At 34.9% G+C, this 17508-nt stretch overlaps 1 protein-coding gene across 1 annotated transcript in view; it reads left to right on the top strand.

The window, feature by feature from the left end:
* WAPAL (wings apart-like homolog (Drosophila)) overlaps window positions 1-17508 on the top strand; it is a 90843-nt gene that overhangs the window by 57909 nt on the left and 15426 nt on the right. Inside the window, exons 8-19 of the mRNA XM_010854509.1 lie at window positions 175-286; window positions 2080-2307; window positions 5257-5368; window positions 5720-5817; window positions 6487-6563; window positions 9085-9260; window positions 9576-9691; window positions 9910-10074; window positions 12434-12641; window positions 13406-13494; window positions 16882-16977; window positions 17490-17508. Coding sequence (XP_010852811.1) covers window positions 175-286; window positions 2080-2307; window positions 5257-5368; window positions 5720-5817; window positions 6487-6563; window positions 9085-9260; window positions 9576-9691; window positions 9910-10074; window positions 12434-12641; window positions 13406-13494; window positions 16882-16977; window positions 17490-17508 — 1496 coding nt within the window. The remainder of the gene's footprint in view (window positions 1-174; window positions 287-2079; window positions 2308-5256; window positions 5369-5719; window positions 5818-6486; window positions 6564-9084; window positions 9261-9575; window positions 9692-9909; window positions 10075-12433; window positions 12642-13405; window positions 13495-16881; window positions 16978-17489) is intronic.

Raw genomic sequence — 17508 nt, 5'->3', positions numbered from 1 at the left:
CTGTGCATCAGTGAGTATTTAATAAATTTGGTTTGCCCATGTGATCTGCATGGGCAATGCTTTGACACACATAAACCCCCAACCCCCGAGCATTCCGTTGTTTATTTAGGTATTATGCAAATTAAAACACACTAGCTATTTTCAGTCCCCTTCACCTAGTCTCTTTTCTTCCAGTGTTATTAGCTTGGCTACTAAATGTGCCATGCCCAGTTTTCGAATGCACCTGAGAGCACATGGAATGGTAGCAATGGTCTTTAAAACCTTGGATGATTCCCAGCATCATCAGGTATTTAAGTTTCTGGGGTTGAGAAGCATTATTTTAGAATTCTAGTTTATATTTACTAAATTTGTTTTTGTTGTTTAGTAGCTAAGTTGTGTCCCAACTCTTTGCAACCCCAAGGACTGTAGCCTGCCAGCCTTCTGTCCATAGGATTTCCCAGGCAAAAATACTGGATTGCCATTTCCTTCTCCAGGCGATCTTCCCCACGCAGGAATTGAACCTGTATCTCCTGCATTGGCTAGGCAGATTCTTCACCTCCACCAGTGAAGCCCCATATTTGCTAAATATTTAGAAAAACTTAATGCCAGGATTTTTTGCTTAATAAATCATTTCAGACTATTTGCTCAACATTTTTTCCTCCTTGTCAGTTTATACTGTTAACCATTGTCTGACATGACATACCTACCATACTGAATACTTAGTTCTGTAAGCATTGATTACCTTGAATCAGAAAGTACTTGGGGAAGAGGGGGGACAACTTTTACTACTTTGTGATATTAATAGCATGGATAAAAACTTTAGATATTAACATTTTAAATATTTTGCTTGGATGTTGAATCCCATTGTGAAGAGGAATCACATCTTCATCTTTATTATGACTTGACACTTTCTCTTAAAAAATAGAGCATATTTACATATAAAAGTTAGGTTTAACATTTTCAAAGTTAGAAAAAAATCATTACTAATCATAAGTGGTGGTAATTTGAAATGGCTTTATTATATTTTTATTCAGGAAAATTATATTCGAAGTCTAGATTAGGTAACAGAATCTAATACTGAGTCTTCTGAAACTGAAAGCAATACACTTAATAAGCCCAAATGAAGATAAGTCAGTTACCAAGTTGTAGCAGGTTCAAAACAATGAGGAAGAAGAGAAATAAGAATTAATGTGCTTTCTTACGAAGTTATGAGAGGACCAAAGCATTAATATATATTCTTAGCAGCAGTGGATCTCTAAAGCCTTATTTCCAAACATATTTTGCTCTGTAAGCAGTTAATTAGAAACCTAGTTTGAATTTTAGAGATTTAAAGTTTAAATTTTAGATAGTTAATTGTGTTTCTGTGCATTGAAATTCATGTAAGATCAAGTACACTTCAACTAGATATATAGAAAAAATGTTTAAGTACAGAATATCCCAAATGTTGGGAATATTCTAACATAGACCTCTTTGTTCTGTTAATGCTTATCTATATCACCTTCAGTACATGTAGAGTTTATAAGCTGAATGTGCTAACTACCTGATCTGAATGATTTTGAGAGCACATGATATTAATGATTTTTTAAAAAAACTACTTGGTTCAACCAGACCTGATAGGTTTATTTTAAAGAAATGAGTCTGATATGTTTCTTCGAGCATCCTGTGTTTATGTATTAACACAAACTCAGCTGTGTTTATTTTTTTTAAATACATGTACATTATTGATTTTAAATGGAAATTTGACTTCACTATATTATAAAGAGCAAAGAGTGAAGTATAAAGTAGGATTATATAGCTGAAAAAAAGGTCTTGTAAACTCTTCATTTAGCACAGAATGGCCAGAAAAAATATAATTCCACTTAAACACTTCTGAGACATTTGTATAGAGAAAGTCTGTAGAAAGGAAAATTTTAAGCTGTGGTACTTTATGTATTTATTGAAATCACATTTCCCTAGAATATTTTAAGAGGGAGGTTTTCACTGAATAAAACATTTTCAAGGTTTCTAAATGTAAACAAATGTCAAAATAGTCTTTTGTTGCCTGAAATTGTCACTAATTGCTTACATTAACTTTTTTTCCCCTTTTTGGGTCTGTTGAAGAATCTGTCCCTTTGTACAGCTGCCCTCATGTACATTCTGAGTAGAGATCGTTTAAACATGGATCTTGATAGAGCTAGCCTAGATCTGATGATTCGACTCCTAGAACTGGAACAAGATGCTTCTTCAGCTAAGCTGCTGAATGAAAAAGACATGAACAAAATCAAAGAAAAAATTCGAAGGCTCTGTGAAACTGTACACAATAAGCACCTTGATCTAGAAAATATAACGGTGAGTTCCTTCCTTTGGTTGTGAAATGAAAATGTCAGTTTTTTTTAAATGTAGGAACTACATTTAGGCTACTAGGAACTTGAATTCTTAACACTATATGGGTTTAGGAATAAAGATTTAAAGGATCTTAAGAAAGAGCCATATTCAGTGAGCATTCATTTATTTCAGAGTATCTCAGGATGTCTGATTAACTGCTGCAAGGGACCAAGACTCAAAAGGGGGATTCCTAGGCATGAACCCCTCCGTAGAGAAATGTCCCTCATACACAGGGCCATGGCCATGGCTATGCTTATGCTCAGTACAACTCCCCAAGTTTAAGATGATTATGTTGCTTTTGGTTGATTTTAGTTTTACTTTCCTCTGGCTTTTTTAAAAACTCGTAGCATCAAGAATATCCCCAAAGATTAGTAGGCCAGTGGAAGATAACTGGCCTTGTCATTTTGAAAAAATAAGATTATTTATTTATATATACTTGACTTTCAGACAGTTCCAACATTATATAATTATTGGTTTTTCTACTGTCCACTAAACTGAAGACTGCAATATTTGCTTTCAAAAATTACAGAATGCTTTGTGCTAGCCATATAATGACTTATGATTATTGCTCTTCTTAGTTAAGGTAGAGTAGGGAATAGATTCAGGTAGAGTGGGAGTTGAGGGGGAAAGCAAGTTAACATTAAAAGATAGGATACAAAATTGACATGTATTTAGTACTTTCACTTACTAAGATTAGAAAATAGCTATTATGCTCAAGTGTGGATAAACAATCATTCTACCTCACCAAACTATTTGTATCCTAATTTTAAAATACATTCATACTTTTAATGTTAACATTTTTAGAACATATACTGTTTTTTAATGCTATAAAGGAATGTTTGAGCCTATAATTTTTATTTGCTGCATAATTGAATAAATACAGCTTTTAAAAATTATTGTTACTATCATCATTATAATTTTCTCTCCCAACATTTAGATTCTTTCCAGGCATTTGCTCTTAAATAAAGATGATAAACTTGCGTGTTGAATTTTTTCCCATCATTTATTGAATTTACTAGGATGGGAAATACCAGTATAATAACTGTGCTGTGTTAAGTAGTTAACTCACATGATTAAAACGAGAACACACAGTTGCTAATATTAGGATGCGGTGTGCCCCCCGCCCCCCACCCTTCAGCTAATCTTGGGTATTGTGTTCGTTTTAAATTTTAACAATAGACATTGTTTTGTACAGTGACTGTCTCCTACACATTGTTTTATTCATTACTCAACCTGTTCCTTGACATATGTTGCTATTCCTGATGTACCATGGAAAGATATTTTTAAATATTAATTTTATAATATTAAAATATAATTCAAATAACAGAGCTCACAATTGCTGAATAGTATTCTGATTAGTGATTTGGTTGTGTTTTTAACTCTTTGACAACTATTCCAGTTTCAAATAAAATGTTTGAATTGTAGGCTATTTTAAAATAGTAGCATATTATATACTGAATATAGCCTAAAATACCAAACAGTCCTTTTTAATGCCTATAGAAACAAACAATAAAGTTGCTTTTTTGCATCAGATCTTACGAATGTTTGTTGTATTAATATCAAATTACTATGCCCTTTTCTTCTTAAGCAAAGAAAGCCTCATTAGTCTTCATTTTCACTGCTGTGACTCATGAGCTAACCCTGCCCAAACTGATCTTATTACATTACTCTTTCAAGGACTTAGAATGAGAATTGAGCAAAATTATATCTATTTTTGTGGTGTTGAATTCTAGATCTGTATTTGTCACCTTGGACATCAACCTTGTTCTTTTAAAGTACAGAATAAAATCTGTAAGGTATAAAATAAAATCTCTTCTAAATAAGTAATATTAAGATTTTTTGCTGATAAGATCTGTTTTTTTGCATTTCTAAATATCTGATTTATATTCAGTTCAAAATGGGCCCGCAAGACTTAGTATAAACTTGCGTCTTTCAAAGCAGTAAGCTTTGTGAAGATAACCAGGTCTTTTCAGCTTTGTTACATTAAAGCATTTCTTTTGTTATATTAAAGTTCCTTTATTGTCACAGGAACCAAGTTGCCCTTTTAAAAGAAATTGAATTAAAAAGTAAAATTAATAATTGAAGGCAAATGAAGAGATGGAAAAAAACCTAGCCTGGTTTATAAATATGGCTCTGAGTGTTCTTTGCTTCCTCCAGTAGTAGTCCTAAATCATTGTTTATATATAATTTTGTCATAGAGGCCAAAGTATCCAAGCTGCTAACTCTGTAGTATAAAGTTTGAAATTGGTGAATATGAAACCCTAAAAAAAAAAAAAACAAAGTAATTTTGTTCGGAATAGATAAGAAAATATATAGAACAGTAAGTAAAAGACAAGCTACTTTACATGAATATAAAGGGAAGAATATTTGACAGGGGACTTACACTAAAAGAATTACAGGTAACTGATAAATATGTGAAAATAAGCTCATTTGCTATAGTTAGAAAACATAAAGCAAAGCAGTAAGATACCAGTTTTTACCAACAGATAAAAATTTTGACACACCCACACCTTGTTTCTGGAGTATTTCTTCTTACAACCTTTGTGGTAAATTAATCCAGTGTATTGATCTACAGTTAAATATACCCTTTGATTCGCCCTTGAGCCTATATGATGGTACCAGTATACATTTTATTGAACTAGCAAGTGATAGACTAAATAATGGATTTTCTCTGAAAACAAGCCAATGGATAAAAACACTTCTTTAGCTTAAGACTGTTCTGGTACCAGTTTTAAACTAGTTTTACTTTTTTTTTTTTTTTTAGTTTTACTTTTAAAAAGCATTTACTATATTAAAAAAATACTGTGGGCTGGTAGCATGCAATTTCCTTTTTTAAAAAAGCAATCTCTAGAAGTATTGCCTCGGAATTACTACTTAGAGTCAATATTCATTAATGGTGCTTCTGATTTTCAGACTGGACATTTAGCTATGGAGACTTTACTGTCCCTTACTTCTAAACGAGCAGGAGACTGGTTTAAAGAAGAACTACGGCTTTTGGGTGGTCTGGATCATATTGTAGATAAAGGTATGATATATTACACATACAACATTTTTTTATTTAAAACCTGAATATTCTGTTCATATATTTCAAAGAATAATTGCATCAGTTTGAAAAGATGTCTTCCTTTTAGTAGCATCTTCAAAATCTTTTAACTTTTAAAGAAAAGGCCATTAATAGTTTGATATTGGAAAGTTAATTCTTATAAATTAGAGTCTCATACATTTCAGCATCTCACTGTATAAAACTTAGAATAAGTGTTCAGAGAGGTTCCAACACATTGATAGCATGTATACAGATGACTTTTAATGTTAGTAAAGGGGGTAAGTATTGAAGTGATGAGACATGTTTTATCTATGTCCATTTCCTTTCTCCTAGTGAAAGAATGTGTGGATCATTTAAGTAAAGATGAAGATGAAGAGAAATTAGTAGCCTCATTATGGGGAGCAGAGAGATGTTTACGAGTTTTAGAAAGCGTAAGTATGGACAGCTATTTGAAGAAAATGATCTAATCTTAAATGTGCTCTGTGTGAGACTGTCATAATTTATATATCTCTAGAGTTTCACTTTTGTTAATCCAAATTCAGATTGTAATGCAGTCTGTTTTTTGACTTTTATGAATGACTTAGTTCAATGTAGATTAGAATTTATGCTGCCAGTGAATTTCAGGATGCATAGACTATGTTGACCAGATTGGATTAGCTGAGTACTTCATGAAACATCTATGGGAAAATAATCTAGTGTGAATGAAAAGTTCTTGGCACAGATGAAATTCACATTGTTCCTTTTTTCTTCTGGAGTGTCAAGTACATTAAATAAACATCTAATTTTTTAAAGTCTAAATGAATCTACTTAAGAACTTTAAAATATTAGTTTATTAAGTCAGTGACAGCACTTTTCTGACATTTAAAGTGCTTGGTAGTTTATTACAATGAATGTATAGTACAGAATATATTAATGGTGAGGAAGCAGTTATAACAGTCGTGTTTTGATTTTGTAATAAAGCAGTAGCTCTGTTATTTTAAATTTAGAACATGTGGGTTGTTACTCCCTTTAGACGACAAGGACTAATTCTTCCTCATCTTTATGTCTTTTAGAGTGCTTTGTGTTGTGTGTGAACAAAATTTCAAAATTTTCCCTTTTAGGTAACAGTGCATAATCCAGAGAATCAAAGCTACTTGATTGCCTATAAAGATTCACAACTCATTGTTTCGTCAGCTAAGTAAGTTTTTCTGAAATGTCATGCTGTTTATTTAAAGCATTTGGATTGACTCTAAAGGAAGTGCCATTGTCAGCTTTCTCCATAAAGTACTTCTGTCTGTCAAGTTTTGTGAACAAAAACCAGTGCAATAAGGTACAAAAGTTAGGAGTACAGATTCTGAAGCCAGAATGACTTGAGTTTGGATCTTGAGAACATCAGCCCTATAATAGCTCTGAACTTACAGGTTCTTAGAGAAGGGGGGTAATAATTGTGTCTACCTACCCAAGGTTGTTGCAGTAAAAGAATTAGTATATATGTTAATATATTTTAAGTTATATATGATACATATTTTAAATAATACTTTAATTCTAAAAAAGATTTTAAAATATCATTGTATATTGTATATAATATAGATTATGTACTATATATAAGGAGTTAATATACATACGTAAAGCCTAAAACAATGCTTGGCATATAGTAGTAAGCATTAGTCCTTATTTTTATTGTAAATGAATTTTACTAGCTGCTTTCTGCTGTCTGTTTATATCTGTTTTCCCAGATCTATATGTAGCTTCCTTCATTTCACACTCTGCCAGCTTTCTTGACACTGGGCTAATGATATCACCTCAGTGTGTATAAACTTTCCAAGTATGTCTCCAGTCTTGGTACTAGCTTATTAACAGCAGCTTCTTACTAATAAGTCTGTTTAGTTGTTGCTATCTCTGCCCTGTCTAATGTTACACCACAGTGGGTTAACCTTCCTCAGATTTTTGTTATGTAAAAATAATCCCAAACTCCCAAATCTGTGTGATTTCTTGTCTTTGGATGTATGTCTAAAGTCCTTAGTATCAAAGGCCCACTACAGCCCGACTCAAGTTTATCTGTTTTTTAACTTCTTGTTTTGGAGAATTTCAAACAGAGATAAGAGTAGACAATAATATGATAAGCCCCAATGTACATGCAGCTTGAATGTGATCATCAAACATTGGCCAGTCATGTTACCATGTATATATAACCTTATCCATTCCGCCCTCTGTGTTATTTTGGAGCAGATTACAGATTTCATATAGTTTCATCCATAAATACTTGAGTATATAATCTGTAAAAGAAGACTCTTTAAAAAAATATAACCATAATAGCATTTTCATCTCTTAAAAATTAGTAATTGCTTAATATTATAAGTCCAGTCAGTATTCAGTTTTCCCATAATCCCAAATTTCTAATAGTCTCTAGTTCCCAGTATTCTTATTTTTAGTCTGTAGGTTTTCCCTCCATCCTGTATTTGTGAATTCTGTGTCATACTTAATACCCTTAAGGTATGTGTTCTAGTTGTTCTGTTACTGTTTTACTGTCTCACCAAAGAGTATTTGTGCAAGTTAAACTTGTATCTTATTTTTAAGATGTCTCCTATATACTTAATGACTCCTGACACATGCCTTCTAAAACAACGTTAGGAACCTTTGTAGTTAGGAACTTGTGTCAGTAGACATTAGAATTGGATGTTTGTAAAAGACCACTCCTCAGACTTTCTGAAGCTTTCAGTAGAACGCAGATAAATGCAAGGATAGTATATTGAATAATTAAACAATTACTGTCTCTTCTCACCTCCCAACAGATTTATTTCAGTGCTACTTAGGCAGTTAACAGTAACAGCATGGTAATCTTGGCGAACATCCCCAAACATCTGAACACATTGTTTTAAGTTAGACATGAATACCTTCCTAATTAGAGAGTGTTTTTTAAGAAGCAGCTAGAGGGGAATTAGACATAGTAGTTTTAAGGGTTTTGCATGGTATATAATACATGAAGAATCAACTCACAGTTCGTGGATATCATCATTATCTCGTAGATATTAAGTTAATGGACTCAGTGATTTAAACAGAGTCTCAGAAATACTAGAACCACTTAAAGATTACATTTCCTTGTTACTTTGGGTAGTATCTTGTGAATCCTTAGATGTAGCTGATACCCTTGCATGACTGCCAGGAGACAAACATGTCAGTTAAATGACCTCATGTTTTTAAAAATGTTCTAATGTTTATGAAGTATTTAGTATCTGTTTATACAAGGTTATTATGCAGTATTAATATAAGTAATATTCTCTGCCTGCTGAGAGTTTACATTCTAAAGGACAAACATCTAAATGAAATTCAGAAGTGTTCAGTGTTGGCTTTTAATGGGTTTTACCTTGGGTGAGGTGGGGTAGTAGGTTTGTTATGTTGGAGAGATTGTGAAAATTGGGGACAGCTGTTGATAGTATAAACTTTTGCATCGTTTATAATTTTCACTTTGCTTAGAAAAATTTATATTATCATTTTCCCAAAATAAAATTTAGCACCTAGTTTGATATCAGACATGTTTGATACATGATTAAATAGTTCACATAACATCTGGAGTAGAAAAAGATTAATTTGGCAGCCTTTATGACAGATTTAAAGCATTAAGGAAAAAAAAATAAATAAAGCATTAAGGTCCAAGTCAGTAGTTCTTAATATAACTATTTTTGTTGAGCATAATAGTCTGTATTTTGTCTTCTCTTAAGGGCATTACAACATTGTGAAGAGCTGATTAAGCAGTATAACCGTGCTGAGAACAGTATATGCTTACCTGACAGTAAGCCTCTGCCTCAGCAGAATGTAACTAACCACGTGGGCAAAGCAGTGGAGGACTGCATGAGGGCCATCATTGGGGTGCTGCTCAACTTAACTAATGATAATGGTAAGTCATATTTCCTGCATATCTTCTCACTGATAGATTATACAATATTACATGTAAAAACAAGTTAATTCCCTTGTTTCTTCTCTCAATGTAATGGTTTTTAAATTGCTGTCATGTAACTCACTTATTCATGTATAGATTTAACTGCTTTTAAGAGCTGTTATTTTTAGAACCTGCTTTGTGGCTTAGAAATATTACAGTCAACAATATATTTTAATAAAGAAATAACTATTTTTTAAGCTATATGTTTTTAACCTTTAATATCTGTGTTAATAGTTTGCCATAATTTCATCCTTTCCCCATTCCCCACTTCAGAATGGGGCAGCACCAAAACAGGAGAGCAGGATGGCTTGATTGGCACAGCCATGAATTGTGTGCTTCAGGTTCCAAAGTACCTACCTCAGGAGCAGAGATTTGATATTCGAGTGCTGGTGAGTTTGAGGGACTTGTTTCATAAATGCGTACTTGATCTAGTAAGATGATGCAAACAACATCTTTGTTTGGAAAGATCATCATTTTATATACTGGTTTTTGACCATGTAGATGGTAGAGCACTGGCTAGCTTTCTGGCTGCCTGTGAGAGACGTATATTGTGTTCATTTGCTTTTAATCCTCACCTATGGTAACATGCATGTTTTCATTTTTGTAGGGTTTAGGTCTACTGATAAATCTAGTGGAATATAGTGCTCGAAATCGGCACTGTCTTGTCAACATGGAAACATCATGTTCTTTTGATTCTTCCTTCTGTAGTGGAGAAGGAGATGATAGTTTAAGGATAGCTGGACAAGTTCATGCAGTTCAGGCTTTAGTGCAGGTAAGCAACAACTTAAAACCATAACCCTTTGTTTGTTGCATCTGTCCAAATTCTTGATCACTTGCATCTTCTCTCTCCCTTCAGCCTCCTCTCTCTGTCTCTGATATTTTTACCAGTTGAGTGAGAGGTTAGAATGTGTTTTCATTTCATTTCATTACTTCATTTACTCTGCTGTTTTCAGCTATGACAGTCACTCATTAGATACTGTTAGCAAAAAGCAGAAATAAGGCCCATTTGTTTATGAATCAAAGATAGATTATTAACAACAAATTAGGAATTAACTTCTAGCCCATCTGGCTCAAGTCTTCGAGCATTTACTGGTCTGATCTGTGCCCAGGACTGTGTGCATTTGAATACTGGGACATACTTTTCAAAGTATGTATGTCTTTGGAGTAATTTCCTAACTTAGAAATTGTTAGAATATGTACTAATATGTTAAAACTGATGTCCCCAACTCACCCCACCCCAAACACTCCCTTTCCTCTCATTTATACTTCCTCCCACAACTGTATGTGAGGTTTTGGGGTTTTTTTGACAATGCTGGCATTACAGTTTTTATCTTTTCGCAAGCTACTTTTGTCATTTCCTTAAGTGACAGTAATAATGAACCATCCTTTTCATTTTTTTCTGAGGTCTTTGCTAACCTTTAATCCTTTTGGTCTTTTTGAAACTAGAAGTGCTTGAACTGTGTTTTCAGGAAATAATCTGCAACTAGATGCCTGTCATTCTCTTTTCAAACATTTTGATCTCAAGACTTCTTTATACTCTTAACAGTTATGGGGACTCCAGAGAGCTTTGTTTACGTGTGCTTTATCTGTTGGTATTTACTAAATTAGAAGTCAAAACTGAAAAAACTATAAAATATAGGCACACATTCTATTAGCCATTGAAACAATAGCATAATTACATAGCGTGTAGATTCAGGAAAACTCCACCATACAGTCATGAAAGAATGAAAGAAGTCAGTTGACCTTTTAATATTCTTATGAATGCAGTTTTGACGTCACGTACTCCCTGAAAGGATCTTGGGTTCCCCTTGAACCTAATTTTAAGAAATACTGCTTTATATACTAGTTACATTTTACTTTCTTAAGGGTATTAAAGGTTACATACCATTCTTCTGTATATTTCAGCAAGTTTTTGAGATCTACTTGGCATTTAGTTTTCTGGTAGCTGTCATCAGTAATTTAGGGTTTCTCCAGATCATATTAGCAAATATATGAAATGCTTTCTGTACATTCAACATTGTGCCAGCACAGGGAAATAAGTGAAGGCAAGAGTTTTTTTAGTATGTTCCCTTTTTAGACTTTTTTGGTGTATACTTCCATTGACAATTGTACTTGCATTTTTTTTTTAATTGAAGTGTAGTTGATTTACAGTGTTAATTTCTGCTGCACAGCAAAGTGACTCAGTTACATATGCATTCTTTTTCATATTCTTTTCCCTTATGGCTTATCCCATCAGTCAATATAGTTCCCTGTGCTATGGAGTAGGACCTTGTGTCCATCCATTCTGATGTAATAGTTGGCATCTGTTAACCCCAAACTCCTAGTCCTCTCCTCTCCCGTCCCCCTCCCTGTGGGCAGCTAGTCTGTTGTATCCGCGAGTCTGTTCATGCTTTGTAGGTAGGTTCATCTGTGTCATGTTTTAGATTTCACATATAAATGACATCTTATGGTGTTTGTCTTTCTCTTTGTGACTGACTTCATTTAGTGCGATAATCTCTGGTTGTAAAAAAAATACGGAACACTTCATGAATTTGGTTTCATCTTTGCGCAGGGACCATGCTAATATTCTCTATTATATGTGTTGCTGAAGCAAGCACTATACTTTTATTGTTAATATAGCAGTTGAGATTTAGTTCTCAGTCTTTCTCTGAGAACTTGTTTTCTACTTTCTTTGGTTTTTCTTTCTTTAAATTTCTTTTAAAGAAGCCATTTTTTCCCCCCAGTATTATGAAAGTTTATTCAGTGTCCTCTCTTCCTTCCAGTTAATTTATCCAGGCTGCTTGGATTTAAAGAATTTTTAACTGTTTTAACTTTTAATTTGTATTTTTTTGCTTGAACTTCCTGCCTGTTATTATCCAAATTAAAGGAAAGTGTTGAGATTTTCATTCTTAAAAATAGAATGCATACATCATTGGTAGATAATTTACTTAATTGAATCCCAGCAGCATTTATAGTTTTATTTTTGTCTTTCAGTTGGATGTAGAGCTAGGGCTTTTATGATACTTAGCCTTTTTACCAGACAGTATGCTTCTTAGGGGTAGTGATGTTTAAAAGCAAATAGAGCCTTATATTTGGGTACATTGATGTTGGTAGGTGATCCCTTTTTAATGATCTTCAAAAATGTTTATCAGCTGTTCCTTGAGCGAGAGCGAGCAGCACAGTTGGCAGAAAGTAAAACAGATGAACTGATCAAAGATGCTCCCACCACTCAGCATGACAAGAGTGGGGAGTGGCAGGAGACGAGTGGGGAGATACAGTGGGTGTCAACTGAGAAGGCTGATGGTGCAGAAGAGAAAAATAAGAAGGAGGAGGACGATGAAGAACTTGACCTCAATAAAGGTATATTTAATTTGACTGGTTTATTTTTTAACAGATGTGTTTTTTTTCCCCGTGAAACATTTTTTTAATTCATGTTGTCATAATCTTGCTATTTTATGGCCTCTCTAGTTCAGTGCACACAAGCTTTGCTATTTCATAGCAGTTCTGCTCCTAGCAGTGAGAATGGTATATGTGCATTGTTGGAAAGATCTGCTTTTCCTCCCTGGGCCTTTCTTTACTCATCTGTAAAGAGAACCAGCCAAATAATATGACACCTAAGGTTTTTTACAGTTTTGATATTTTGCCCACATTTTATATTGGGTTGTCTTTTGTTGTTATTGAGTAAGAATTTTTAGAGCCTCTATTCTTAACAAGTACCTGGTTTGGAGATAAATTCTATGAGTTGTCTTCTTGATGGTGAAGCTTTAAATTTGATAAAGCCTAACTTACGTATTTTTTATATTGTCTTTTGTGGTCCTAGTGTTGTATCTAAGAAACCATGTCCTAACCCAAGGTCACAAATATTTAGTCCTGTGTTTTCTTCTAAGGGTTTTATGGTTTTAGCTTTTATATTAAGGTCCCTCTACCATTTGTGGATTGTCTTTTTTTTTTTAATTTGGTTAATTTGTGTGGGTATTACATCTTCCTAGCACCATTATCAGTGTTTAGCAGTTTTGAAGGAAAGATGGCACAGTTGCTGGTTCCCTAGGTGCCTTTGTTTGTTGTGGTTTTTGGTTTCTATATATGCACATGCACACTATTAGTCTTCTGTTTAATACTTCCAGCCCTTCAGCATGCTGGCAAGCACATGGAGGATTGCATTGTGGCCTCATACACAGCACTGCTTCTTGGGTGTCTCTGCCAGGAGAGTCCAGTAAGTAAGAGTTCTGTGTTTGTTGTTTTATATTATCCTAAAAGAATTTCATTGCAGCCACTTCACATCGTTACTTAATTATCTTGTTACTTTATTTTTCCTTCCTGTTAAAAACTTTTAAATATTTGGTGAACTTTAGAAAGGTACATTTCAAAGTAAGAGTATATTGGTTTTGATGAGAAAGTTTCAGATTGATAGATAGAGGAATCAATTCACATGTCTTTGGTTGAAGCAAAAGAGCATCATGTAAGACCTGTGCTCAGCTGGCTTAAGGTGGAAAAGTTTAGCCTCAGTGATATCAAGGACTCGTAATTTCTACTTTTAAACTCTGCTGTCCTCTGTGTGTTGTCTCTTGCTAGCTTTCTTCATGCACCTGTGCTGACTATGTGTCTCACTTAGTTAAATAATGCCCAGCAGAAGAATGTGGCCTCTTTGTTTCTCTTTGTTAAAAGAGCAATGGTTTCTTTTTCTTTTCCCTAGGACTTTTCCACACCCAACGCAAAAAGTAGACTTCCTTTACCTTGGCCAACATTGGCTCACATGCTTTTGTTTGATCTACTCATTGGCCGGGAAAATGGGATTACTATGTGAGATTTAGATCATGATTTAACTATGAAAAATCATGGCTATCCCTGGTGGCTCAGAGGGTAAAGCGTCTGCCTGCAATGCAGGAGACCCGGGTTCGATCCCTGGGTTGGGAAGATCCCCTGGAGAAGGAAATGGCAACCCACTCCAGTATCCTTGCCTGGAGAATCCCATGGACAGAGGAGCCTGGTGGGCTACAGTCCATGGGGTCGCAAAGAGTCGGACACGACTGAGCAACTTCACCTTCACCTGAGATACTATGGGTGAAGCTTTTAATATGAGGTGGGTTTTTTTCCCTTACAAACAAGGGTGTATGGGTTGCAAGAAAGAATGGAGATCTGTTGTATAGTGGGATGGCTAGTTTCTCTTTTCTTAAGACTAGAGGGCTAGAAGAAAAGAACATAATCATGATATGAAGGGCTTCTACCAACCCACCCACATTTCCTCATTTTTGCCATCGAGTTTTCTGCCTTGTCCTTTTTGTTCTTCCTGTGTACCTTATTTGTCTTAAGTCCAGTGTGTTTTTCTGGATCTTTCTTGTTCATACATTCCATATTGTAGAAAGGCTCTGAGCTAAGTGCACACTGGCCCACTTCGTTGTTGGCCCTTACTGGCACAGCTGCTTTCAGGATCAAGACCAGAGTTCTTACCATGGTGCTACAGGCCCTGCAAATTTTATTTCCTTTCCTGGACTCTCTTCAAGCTCAGCCCTTGTCCTTATTTCCTTAAAATTCAGAGATTTTAAGGGCAAATGGGAAAGCACATACCAAGCAAAAAGGAGGAGGAAAGCACACCCCCCCCAACCCCAAATAAAGAGGGGGTATGCTTGCTATTTAAATATTTTTACATATTTTGCATACACCCTGGTTTCAGTTATGTTCTTAAATAATGAATCTTAAAATTGAGTTTTTTTCAGATGTGAATTATTTCTCTCTCGTGTCTAAAGAGAGGTTAGGTTGTAGACAATATTGTGAATTCATAGAGCCCAGGATGTCTTTCTTACCTTAGGGATCATTATGATTAACCCTAAAAAGCTAGCTGATTCCACAAAATGTAAAAGTAATTGGTTTGCCCAGTGTTTAAGTGGAGCAAAGACAAGAAAGCAGGTGGTTATATGCAGTAAGGGCTATTTTAAGGTAAAGTGCAGCATGCTTAGGAAGCCCAGGAGACTCTGGTGTTATTTTCCATTACCCAGTATATATCTGGTGCATTTTAATGGTCAGTCTTCTCTGTGGTCTTTCTGTTCTTGCTGCTTTCGACTCTCCATTCCTGAAATCCTGCATACCACCACCATAGCTAACTTCCTTAAGAGCACATCTGATCATGTTAACTCTCTTCAGTCTCACTCTCGCCAGTCTTTCTTGACTATCATTTAGGAAATGATAGCTTTGTTTACTGCTATAAGACTCCAAACTTAAATGCTTCTCCAGTATTTTGTTTTATTGAAGTATAGTTGATCCAGTATTAAAATCTGTCATACCCCTTGGTTATGTTTGTAAATTTCTGAAATAGGCCATGCCGTTTCACACCTTTTCTTACCTCCTGTACACTACCATTTATTGCACACTGTTTTAAAATAAACGCTCTGACTCTCCTTCCCATGCCTTGGCTACTTATTGTGTTGTACTCAGTAATTTGTTGATAGAAAAGGATTTGATTTGGGTTGTTGAGAAGCTTTCACTTGAAACCTAGGATCTAATTATTTATTCTGAATGAGAGGAGTACACTTTTCTATTGAGCCATCTTCATAGTCAACATCCTATTCTTCCCACCACTGTGCGGTCATGTCCCTTTCCTTGCGGTTGGTTAAAAATGTTTTTAAATCCAGCATTCCTTCACCTCTGCAGTTAGTTACCATAGCTGTTGCCCTTGCGATATATTCTTCAATATATTCTCAGTGTATTTTTAAAATACAAGTATTGAAGATTGTAAAATATCTCAGGATTTTAGCTGCAGGGTTTTACTGAGTAGCTGTAAAAGTGGGAGAGAGGGGATTGGTTGCAAATTTCCTAAGAGGGTAATATGTACTCTTCCACGTCTTCATCAACAAATATGAAATCAAAAGCATCCCTCTTCCCATCTTTTTTTTTCTTCTTGTATGTGCTTTTTATTATAGGTGAGCCTCCTAAGAAGAGCTTTTTCCTTTTATTCTTTATGAATCTTTAAAGCATTTTAAATACATAATGAAATAAAACATTTTAAGCAGGCCATGTATTTTTCTTACAATAAACTGCTTTATATACAGTTTGGCTGCTTCTTGCTAATAGGGGAGGGAAACATCCTAATCTTCTGTCCTAACATTGCCTACATTTTTTTTCCATAGATGATACTAGATTTCCTTTGGAAAGATACAGTTAAGTCCTAGCCTACTTGAAGAATTTTCCTTGATCTTTTTCTTTATATTCCTAATCAGCTTTTTGCATACATTCTCAGTCTGCATTTCCTTGCTCTTCTTATCCCTGCCTGTCCTGCCCCCCGACTCCCACCCCCCAACAGTGCATTGTTATTTCAGGTATTTTTCTGTGCATTTACAAAGGTAAATATGCACATAAATGTTTCTTTGTAGTCTTTGGCAGCTTAATCTTTTTCCCTCTTTCTGAGGATGGGATACGGTGGGGTAGGGAATGGACTCACAGGCTCACAAAAGTTAGAGTGTGGAAAAGGAAATTGCATATTAACCAAGGAGTTTAAGGACCTTGTAGAAGTTTGAAATAGGATGTGTGCCAAAACCAACTACACAGAACAAGGTTCACACTCATGTTCCTGCCACCTGACCAGTGTTCCTTTGATTTGTTTCCTTAGATCAATGTGACCACTGTGCGGGAGTATCTGCCAGAAGGGGACTTTTCAATAATGACAGAGATGCTCAAAAAATTCCTGAGCTTCATGAATCTTACCGTAAGTAACTTCTATTGCAGCTTCTGTGGTTTTACATATGATACATTAATGACAGTAGAAATACAGGACTTCTCTGGCAGTCCAGTGGTTAAGACAGCACCTTCAGTGTAGGGTGTGCAAGTTCAATCCCTGGTCAGGGAACTAAGATCCCACATGATTTGCAACCAAAAAACCAAAACCTAAACAATACTGTAATTAAAAAAAAAAAAATCAATACTTTTTAAGAAATGATGGTAGAAATACAAGTATTATGGCCATCATGAATAGAAGCAAAAAAATGATTTTCTTTTAATAATTGTGTGGTTTCTTTAAGGTAACTGAATGATTAGGGCCAAATATACTGATAGTGTATTATGAAAGCCATAGTTTGATCTCACCTTGTTTTGATTCATAATGTTTGGTTTACTAAAGCTAAATAGTTTAAGCTCTGATTCAGTGCTTTGGAAAATTAACTGTGGCTTCCTCTCCACTCCCACCCCACTCGCCCCCACCTCCACCCCTCCCCTTTGCAGTGTGCTGTTGGAACCACGG

This window comes from Bison bison, unplaced genomic scaffold (assembly GCF_000754665.1).
Source record: "Bison bison bison isolate TAMUID 2011002044 unplaced genomic scaffold, Bison_UMD1.0 scf7180017864341, whole genome shotgun sequence".
Taxonomy (NCBI): Eukaryota; Metazoa; Chordata; class Mammalia; order Artiodactyla; family Bovidae; genus Bison; species Bison bison.
Note: the sequence above shows the minus strand (reverse complement) of the source record. Positions and strands in the feature narration are given on the sequence as shown.